At 35.0% G+C, this 10,537-nt stretch overlaps 3 protein-coding genes across 3 annotated transcripts; 1 reads left to right on the forward strand and 2 right to left on the reverse strand.

The window, feature by feature from the left end:
* Positions 1–721: 721 nt before the first annotated feature.
* Positions 722–2,361, reverse strand: EV154DRAFT_553773 (uncharacterized protein; the record flags this gene model as incomplete). The annotated part of the gene is made up of 4 exons (XM_051605149.1): positions 1,891–2,361; positions 1,634–1,710; positions 1,158–1,569; positions 722–895 (listed from the first exon to the last, which is right to left on the reverse strand). The coding sequence occupies exons 1-4, from the start codon at positions 1,921–1,923 to the stop codon at positions 722–724; spliced, it is 696 nt and encodes a 231-aa protein (XP_051454971.1). The 5' UTR covers positions 1,924–2,361.
* A 2,950-nt stretch (positions 2,362–5,311) lies between these two features.
* On the forward strand, positions 5,312–7,418 carry EV154DRAFT_604743 (uncharacterized protein; the record flags this gene model as incomplete). Its single annotated transcript, XM_051607427.1, has 1 exon — positions 5,312–7,418. The coding sequence occupies exon 1, from the start codon at positions 5,499–5,501 to the stop codon at positions 7,416–7,418; it is 1,920 nt and encodes a 639-aa protein (XP_051454972.1). The 5' UTR covers positions 5,312–5,498.
* Positions 7,419–7,614: 196 nt separating this feature from the next.
* EV154DRAFT_604744 (uncharacterized protein) lies at positions 7,615–8,898 on the reverse strand (the record flags this gene model as incomplete). The annotated part of the gene is made up of 4 exons (XM_051607428.1): positions 7,615–8,032; positions 8,089–8,375; positions 8,522–8,667; positions 8,732–8,898. 4 exons carry the CDS (start codon positions 8,896–8,898, stop codon positions 7,859–7,861), a joined length of 774 nt encoding a protein of 257 aa, XP_051454973.1. The 3' UTR covers positions 7,615–7,858.
* Positions 8,899–10,537: the final 1,639 nt, after the last annotated feature.

The raw sequence follows: 10,537 nt of genomic DNA on the forward strand, positions 1-10,537 counted from the left end.
CATTGAAAGGTATTCTCTGAGTGTTATAAAATAAGATGTAAGCCATTTCACTTAGAGACTTCGACCAATATCAGACATTATTGTATTGCTCAGTAACCACATCAAGCACCAAAGATAATCAGAGAAGGGCACACCAGTCATTGCGGCTACGCCTTCGACTAAAGATGTATTGCATACGGTTTTAGGGGAAATTACTGCGAAATTAGTTGTATCAATGGAACTCAAGGAACCCGCAAGTTGCAAAAAAAAAAAAAAAAAAAAAAAAAAAGATCGATTATGATAATCGTAAAAGAAGAGCCCCTTCTAGTCTAATCAAGCACGCATTAAAAACATTTACTTTGCACACCGGAGCGTTTTATTTTGGGCACTGGTTTTTCATTTTGCTTGAAAGGCTTTATTTATTGCTCCCTTGAATTAATACAAGTGTCGAATAAATTCTACTAGAATTGACTGAGACACTCAAATACAAAATAAGAAATATCATATTCCCTCCCTTAAAAGATCAATAATGTTGTTATTAATATCAAGTTTATTTCACACTGTGCAACAAATTGATCTGAACATGATATTCAACTTTGCCTCTCTCTCTCTCCCTAAAAAAAACAAACAATAACTCTAATGTCCTATAAGCTAGCCAATTAAAATGTTTATTTAGAGTGAGTGTAGATTTTTTAAATTTAGACAAATGAGTGGTAGTGATGATGTGGTGGTGACGCGAGATTCATGCATCGTTAATCTCATCAGATTCGGAATCCTCGAAATCTTCATTTTCTTGGTCATTCCAAATTATATCCGTGGTCCAAGAGCTGATAGGAGTTCTCTTGTTCTTACTAGTACCACTGAGAATCCTTGCCATGTCGTCCTCATGATCCATTTGATACGTTCCATACATTGTCTTGAGTTCAATGATGAATGAATAGTGTTCGGAATAAAGATCAAAGCTTTCGAGTGAGCTTCGATCGTGTTCCAGTCGAAGATTGCTCGAATCGACAAAAGGTGGCGCATGCTCGAGTACAGAAACTTGACTCGAGCTTTGTTCGAACTGGCGCAAGATCGGTGCAAGATCAGTGCAAGTTCGGAAAATCCGAACACTAGCAATGACTATAACAGAAAAAATATTATTACACAAATCGAAAGATGTAATAATTAAATCTTACTTCAATGCATGATAGACCGTTGATAACTTTAGCTAAACCGTGCTTAAGTGACGTGTAATTTGTCGGACACGAGAAAGAATCAAGATCTTGCAATAGGTATAAACCCCTGTTGACCAATTGGAGGGAGTAGATATGGACATCGAAACCCATAATCTGTACGATAGGGAACACTACATTCTTAATGTCTTTTGCTGGAATAAAGGGAACCGAGGAGAGGAAATTGTTCACATGACACTTGGTACCAAGTACAGATTTGAGCTTGTCCATAAACAACTTCTTTGGTGAGGCCTTCTTTGCAACTTCGGCGGTTCTACCATCAACAACATCTTCATCCTTAGACATTACGACGATACGTAAATCAGCCTTAAAACGTAAGTTGTTTCTTTTGCATGGCTTTGATACAGTGTCACCCCTACAGAAAATTTTAATACTTTAGTCTGACAAAAAAATAGTAGTATATACATATATACACATACCAATGCAGCATGTAGTCGTCATTATAAAAAAAGGCTTCAAAAATCACGCCCCAGAACTTAATCTGATAACACACCAACTAAGAAAAATCCATATTTGGAAGGTTTTTTGAATCAAAAAAATTAAGTTCAAAGTTCAGCCAATACTTGATGGTCAAATAAAAAATAAAGTTGTAGTTACAAACTGCAAACAACAACAATTGTGATAATCCAATAATTTCTTATTTACAGTTTTTTTTTATTTATGTTTCAGAAGGCACTTGGTTTTTGTAACCACCAAAATAGGCTTCCATTGAAATAGTTGAATTTTCTTCTTTCTTTTTTCTTTTTCTTCAACACTTTTTAAACGAAAGCTAGGTATAAATTATAGATAGACCATTATCCAACACTCAATGTTTAATATATAGCATGATAACGTACCCTTAACAAGGCTATCAGTCAAGGTTTATGCACCATTCCATCGTTGATCCTATTTTTAAGATAATGAGACTATATATACTGTAAGTCTTAAAGTATACGCCTTATAAAAAAATAATAACATTTATCATTCTTTAGTGGTCTATTGGCGTAAGCATAGGTCTATTGTTCATAAATATATATAAAGGTATGTCCTCTTTCGCTTTTTTTATTATTAATTCTAATTTATGATTATAATTACAGGTAAGATATTCCTTGTGAACATCCTTCTATCTGCTGTTTTTCTTCAAATCCTGCAATCATTACTCCATTACAAGCAAATATACATAGATATATCTGTTATCTGTTTTTTTCCCATTTTATTGATTTCTCTCTTATTACAATAATAAAACACGCTATTTTTTAAAATACATTTTCACATAAAAATATGTATGTATTCTTTTTTTGTATAATGTAAACAGAAATAAAAAAAAAGTAAATGTTTGCAGTCGGCTGCTTAAAAACTGGCCTATTCTTAATTTAGAAGGTTTTCTGCACCAAACCTTAATCCATATTTGATTTTTTAAAATTCAGAAACATCAGTCGGTGTGAATCAAACTCTGAATATTCCTTCCTTGATGCCTTGCTAAAAAGATGGGGCTTATCAATATGCATACAGAGACTATATAGAAGAGTCAGTTTGTTATCCATTGTTTACAAACAAACAAAAAAAAAAAAATTGTAATACATACATGTGATCATATATTTTCATTACATAACGACAGTGTGTAAGATTTTGAAAACCAGCCTTAAATTACGAAAATCAGCATTTAAACAAACAAAAGCACAGGTCGCCACAACCACTTGTAGGCATACTTTTCTAAGTAAAAGTTATCTCCACGTTTACGGTCTTTTCAAGAATGTAAATTTTGTACTGTGTTAATTATAAATTCTGATCTCTGTATCCAATTACATTAAATGTTGGACCCTTTTCCCTGCCAAAACACCTTTTTTTTTTTCCGGGTGTTTTCCGGCTTAATGGAATCCAGCCTTAACCTTGTCTTGATTAATGTTTGAGAATCAACTTTCTTTATACATATGTACATAAAAAGGTCAGCTAGAAATCTACATATATATTTGGTCCTATTATAAACTCACTTTTTTCAAGATGTCAGTGATCTCCGTTATATTGTATTCCATATGTTCAATTGATGGCCTGGCATATTTTTCCTTGATTAAATTGGCGGTCTCAGCGCCAAAATACCTCATCTGTGAGTTCTCGGACTCATTTGACAAATCAAGAATGAAATTCTGAGATAGACTAAAAGAAAATAAATATGTTATTGCGATACCATGGACTCAAGTCTTGAATGATACTCACTAAGAAAAGTATTTATCCACTTGCATCCCGGACCATGCTTTTTTTACTGTTGCAAGATAAAGTCTCGAATATAGAGGATACGGCACCAATTGTGAGACGAAAGAGTGCATTTCGCTTTGTCCATAAGTCAAAAACGTCAGCTTCACGCCTTGTACAAGCTCCAACCGCAACACAACCAACTACGTCGAGTGGCTAAGAAATATGTTAAAGGAAAAGCAAAAGGGAAAAAAAAGTGGGTGAACGATTCGTATTTATAGGCTGATTAACGAGAACTGGCTTATGTCAGGATGTTTTAGTTAAAAAAGTGTGTGAACGAGATTATTTTGTAAGCTGATAAACAAGAGATTATGTCAGAATGATTTCAATCATCTAAAATGTTTGGGCCTTTACTTAAAATAGAAACATATGCAACCCCCCACCCCTAAGCACATCGGAACTTGGTAGTTGTCAGTAGTAGCTTGTAATGATAGTGCACCATATTTTATGGAAAACAAAAATCGATTATCCTATGAAGTTTAGACAATATGGCATGTCAGTCAACGTAAAGAGGTATGTGTAAACCATCATGTGATTCTAAAAATACGTTTAAAAAGAATACGGAACTTTAAGAAATAAAATTAAAATAAACTTTATGTACTACAATTGTTTACAGCACTCTCGACTCATATAATATTATACTCAATATATACAACAGAACTGAACATGATTGGTGGAAACATGACCTAGTCTTCTTCCCTCTTCATTTGGACGTATTAAACGATTAAGTACTGAAGTAATTCACTTCTTTTTAAATCTTTTTTTTTAGATGTGTGAACTGTTTCAGTTTATTCTGGTTTTTATTCAGTCAAAATCAGAGGCTTTACAGTCTCTTGGTGTATTAGAGAAGTTGCTGCTACAAGGTAGTGCGAATTCGTTATTTTACACAAATACTCATGAGAAAAACTTGCTAAAATCTATACTACTATGTTTTAACGTATTTTGAGAAGCATACCGGTTAATTTTAAACTGGTTGGTAATTCATCATGAATTCAAAGTTTTTCTACATGTAGCAAACCCGAGAAAAACAAGAAAAAAACCGCCGGTATTTATATAAATTTATAAACTGACGTCATAGGGCTCATTTTTCAACCAATAAAATCAACCCAAAAACTAATTACTTGTGCAAAGTCCTTTTTTATAAGTATGGCTTTCCCTGATTATTATCTTCATATCTTTATCTATACAGCATATTAGCCCTACTACAGAGATTTAAAAACTTATATACCTTCAAAATCAGTGTATTTGGATCTGCCCAAATGGGTTTAATACAAATGCGTTCTTTTTAAGATGTCCTCCTGTAGCTTAACCTCTTTGCACATTACACAAGGTACCAGGTATACTACATTTGAGAGGGATCAATATAACGCAGTAGATACAACACCTATCCAACCATTATCTCATAGCCATCAAATTAATATCGTAGAAAGTGCGTCCTTCATCAATCATATCATGTATATTCTCATAAAAAGCTACTTCCGCGACTTGATATACTAAATTAATATTCATATGATACTTCTATAAGATAATTACAGAAGGTGTCAGCTGGTATCCAAACAATTAAATGAACTGATTCCTAGGTGCTGGATAGTGTTAAAGGAATGCATTGGTTTTTTTTTAAAAAAACACAAGTGTTTTCACTGATTATGAAGGGAAGAGTGTTAAGGAGCTTTAGGACGCCATAAAAAACTACGATAGCACTGTAAAAAAATAAAATGAGAATAGTAACAGTTTTTTTTACAAAAAGTCTTGACGATTTTTAAAAAATGGATGAGGTCCCAAGTCCTGGTTATGCTGAAATATTGAATCTCAGGGCTTAAATTAAACGTTGAGGACGTTTAACCACTTGGCACCTCATCCAGTTTTCCAAATTTTGGATTAGAATGCCTGCGAATTACAAGAGTTTTCTTCTTAAAGCCCCAGCAGTGTGCTCTTAAATAAAAGTTTTCTTTATTGCCAGTTGAAAGCTGTCCTTGCCAAAAAAATTAAAAAAAAAAATCTCCAAAACATCAGGGCTAATTTTTTTTTCGGCTTTGACTCTTTAAAGAAATTTTCATGTCAAACTGGAGTCAATTACCAGCGGAACTTTTGATCGAGATCATCGAGCTTTGTTACCTTGACAGACTTGAACTTCAAAGTGGGGTTTCTCAGCAGCTCCTTGTGTGTAAGAACTGGTATCGCATTGCTCAAACGTTGTTATACAGGGACGTGACCCTTCTGTCTATCAAACAACACGACACATTCTTAACCTGCATGAGCCGTTACAGCACAGGCATGAATCAGTTAGTACATTTGTTTGTAGCGCCTTCCGAGATCACGAGTGTGAAATTAGAAGAGGATTTAGGTCTCATTTTAAACATATTGCCCAACCTACAACATTTCCATGCCAAACCACAAAAGGGATCATTCTTTGCCAGACTCTTGCTTGAACTTTATTCTTCTTCTAACAGACCAACGCAATTGCTTGAGATACCCGAATTTTCTGTAGAATCGGAACAGGATGCAAGAACATACCAATATGCTGTTTGGGCCCTTAAGAAAACGCTCAAAAGCATGATTTTACCCGATTGGTGTATACAACCCTACCGCATAACCACTCCATTAGAAGACTTTAAAAATTTATCACACCTCAAACTCCGCGTCTCTGGCCTCTCCCAAATGTCTGAAATAGCCACAATTGTCTCAAGATGTCCAAACTTAACCAGCTTGAACATTGCACGTAATACCGGGTATAACCCGTTTGGAGAGGATCAAATGAAGGTGATAGATACAACCCATGTACAGCCAGTCTCCCATCTTGTTAAATTGGTGATCGACACAAGTGTGGCTACTGCCAGCCCTTATATCATGCGTCTTCTGATGAAGCTATTTCCGCAACTTGAATCATGGTTGATGTATACAGACCGGAAGACAACCCCAAATCATCAATATCATGATCTAAGTCGGATGATCCCTACAGAGGTATGGGTTCAATTCTTGACCTATATGGACAATATCAACCTGTTTTATGGTACAGGCTTAGTTATTTCTTCCTTTGATCAAGTTTTGAGAGAGATATCAAGTAGCACCGGGTTCTGTAAAGAAATTAAGGTAAATTACAACAAAGCTAATCCCCAAAGTGACAATGAAGGGTTTCCTATTTTAGATATACATCCCAAGATCGTCCGTGACATGGATTATTATTTATATGACATACATGAAACTTCTGTAAGCTATACTCCAAGAGAACGCCGTATCCATTTACCGCATGAGTCATTGATCGAGCAAATTGGCTTTCAATTGGAACATTTAACGATAGATCTGAATATGGTGTTCAGTCGTCCTGTCGCTCCTAATCACATGGCAGGTTATGGTAAAAAACGTTTTGGATATTTTATCAATCATATCTTTATGCACTGTCCAGTTCTAGAAGCATTAGTAATTACGGGGGCAGACTTGGTGTTTTGTGATGATGGTGACAAGGAGGGGCCACCGTCTTTAAAATTTCTTCACTTTCAATTTTGTAATATTATTCATCGGTGGAATTTTCTGTCCAAACTATCTCGTCGATTACCCTCCCGATTGGAATGGATGGCCATTGACGAGTGCGGTTTTCCTAAGAGAAGTGATGAATTGGCACCTCATGTGGAAATGCCATTCACTGTGTTTGGTTGTTTGTTCTTATCCAGAAAAAAATTGCCAGTTAAAAAGTACTCGAGGATGGTGATCAAGATTACAAAGGTATCACAAAAACCACTCTACTATTGCCTGTATGATCAACACAAGTTGGAAAGTCTATCAGGTCAGGAAGAGTTTGAAGTTTGTTTAAAGGACAAGGAAACCTATGCAATGCAGATTACTTGCTCTGATATCGAAAAGTTGTTGATTCGAGCATTTGGTTTTCGGATTCTCATCTTCCCTAAAGAAAAGGTTGAATATATGGACGGTCAGAACTACATAAATTCTTCCCCTGTGTTTCAACATGTTCTAAAATAAGTTATTTTTTTTTTAAAAAATAAAAAAAAAGTAGAAAAAAGGGTCTTCAAGAAAAGCAGAACATATAATCTGTCTAGCTTGGTTTCATTATAATCAATAAATGTGGTTGCATGATTTGCGACGAGTTGTAGAAAATGTAGTTTTATTGTTTTGTGGTATTAATTATCTTCCATGTAGATAGGGTGTTCTCAAGCAAAAAAAAAAAAAAAAATTGGTCCATTAAGGCAATTAGAACCTTACATTTTCATACTCCTCAGCCAAAAAAACGATGGAAATTCTTCCAAATCGCCATCGTCTTTCTCATTCCAAATGAAATCAGTGGTCCAGCAGTTGATCGGGGTCTTCCTATTTTTGCTGGCGCCACTGAGTATTCTTGGCAAGTCATCGTCATCGTCCACCTGGTATGTTTCGTACACAGTCTTGAGTTCAATGAGCAATGACTAGTGTTCGGAATAAAAATCGAAACTCTCGAGTAAGCTTCGATGATGTTCCAGTCGAAGATTGCTCGAATCCAAAAAAGGTGGCGTATGCTCGAGTACAAAAACTTGACTCGAGCTTTGTTCGGACTGGCGCAAGATCGGTACAAGCCCGGAAAATCCGAACACTAGCAATGACTATAACAGAAAAAATATTATTACACAAATCGAAAGATGTAATAATTAAATCTTACTTCAATGCATGATAGACCGTTGATAACTTTAGCTAAACCGTGCTTAAGTGACGTGTAATTTGTCGGAAACGAGAAAGAATCAAGATCTTGCAATACGTATAAACTCCTGTTGACCAATTGGAGGGAGTAGATATGGACATCGAAACCCATAATCTGTACGATAGGGAACACTACATTCTTAATGTCTTTTGCTGGTATAAAGGGAACCGAGGAGAGGAAATTGTTCACATGACACTTGGTACCAAGTACAGATTTGAGCTTGTCCATAAACAACTTCTTTGGTGAGGCTATTGTGCCATCAAAAATAGTAAATCCTCGAATACAACTTGGCGTCTGGCCACAATATCATTTATATTTACAACGAAACAACGAATTGCTGTTAACCACGTCTATCCAACAGAAAATCCTCGGACTGAAGACCCTGACTATAGACTATTAAAATAAAAAGGTTGTGCCTTCTTTGCAACTTCAGCGGTTGTGCCATCAACAACATCTTCATCCTTAGACATTACGACGATACGTAAATCAGCCTTAAAACGTAAGTTGTTTCTTTTGCATGGCTTTGATACAGTGTCACCCCTACAGAAAATTTTAATACTTTAGTCTGACAAAAAAATAGTAGTATATACATATATACACATACCAATGCAGCATGTAGTCGTCATTATAAAAAAAGGCTTCAAAAATCACGCCCCAGAACTTAATCTGATAATCAAACTCTGAATATTCCTTCCTTGATGCCTTGCTAAAAAGATGGGGCTTATCAATATGCATACAGAGACTATATAGAAGAGTCAGTTTGTTATCCATTGTTTACAAACAAACAAACAAACAAAAAAAATTGTAATACATACATGTGATCGTAAATTTTTTTTACGTAGCGAGTGCGGGTGTTTACCGGCTTAATGGAGTCCAGCCTTGACCGTGCCTTGATTAGTGTTTGAGAATCCACTTTCTTTATACATATGTACATAAAAAGGTCAGCTAGAAATCCACATATATATTTGGCCCTATTATAAACTCACTTTTTTTAAGGTGTCAGTGATTTCCGTGATATTGTATTCACCATGTTCAGAGGGTATGTTTTTCAATTAAAACCGGACAGTCCAGGCCGCTGTTAAGAGCCAGTCTATCTGCACCCCCTGCCTCGGGTATCCAATAATATCAAATGGTGGACCCTTTTCCCTGCTTAAATACATTTTTTTCTTTTGAATTTTGTGATCGCAAGAATTACAATGTATCTTTTTAAAAAAAAGGAACTAATAGTTTAGTGTTTTTTTGAGAACAATAAAAGTTATTTTAAACTGACCTTTTAACTTTCACTCATTCAAAAAAAAAAGAAAAAAAAAGAGAAGTATGTTAAAGGAAAAGTAAAAGGGAAAAATAGTGTGTGAACGAGATTATTTTGTAAGCTGATAAACTAGAGCTTATGTCAGAATGATTTCAATTATCTAAAACGTTTGGGCCTTTACTTAAAATAGAAACATTTGCAGCCCGCCCCCTTAAGCAAATCGGAACTTGGTAGTTGTCAGTAGTAGCTTGTAATGATAGTGAATCATATTTTATGGCATGTCAATCGACGTAAGGACCTATGTGTAAACCATCACGTAATTCTAAAAAATACGTTTGAAAAACTACGGAACCTTAAAGAAAACTTTTTATACTACCATTGTTCATAGCACTCTTGACTCATATGATATTGTACTCAATATACACAACAGATTCTGAACATGCTTGGTGGAAGTATGACCTAGTCTTCTTCCCTCTTCATTTGGACGTATTAAACGATTAAGTACTGAAGTAATTCACTTCTTTTCAAATCTTTTTTTTTAGATGTGTGAACTGTTTCAGTTTATTCTGGTTTTTATTCAGTCAAAATCAGAGGCTTTACAGTCTCTTAATGTATTGGAGAAGCTGCTGCTGCAAGGTAGTGCGAATTCAATATTTTATACAAATATTCATAAGAAAAACTTGCTAAAATCTATACTACTATGTTTTAACGTATTTTGAGAAGCATACCGGTTAATTTTAAACTGGTTGGTAATTCATCATGAATTCAAAGTTTTTCTACATGTAGCAAACCCGAGAAAAACAAGAAAAAAACCGCCGGTATTTATATAAATTTATAAACTGACGTCATGGGGCTCATTTTTCAACCAATAAAATCGACCCAAAAATTAATTACTCATGCAAAGCCCTTTTTTATATGTATGGCTTTCCCTGATTAGTATTCTCATATCTCTATCTATACAGCATATTAGCCCTATTAGAGAGATTTAAAAACTTATATATCTTCAAAATCGGTGTGTTTGGGTCTGCTCAAATAGGTATGATACAAGCGCGATCTTTTTAAGATGTCCAAGCTTATCCTCTTTACAAGCTACACACGGTATCATGTATAATACACATGAGATGAATATGTATAGTTAGCGCAGTAGATACAGCACTC

This window comes from Mucor mucedo (genome assembly GCF_025094135.1).
Source record: "Mucor mucedo strain NRRL 3635 chromosome Unknown EV154scaffold_84, whole genome shotgun sequence".
NCBI lineage: Eukaryota > Fungi > Mucoromycota > Mucoromycetes > Mucorales > Mucoraceae > Mucor > Mucor mucedo.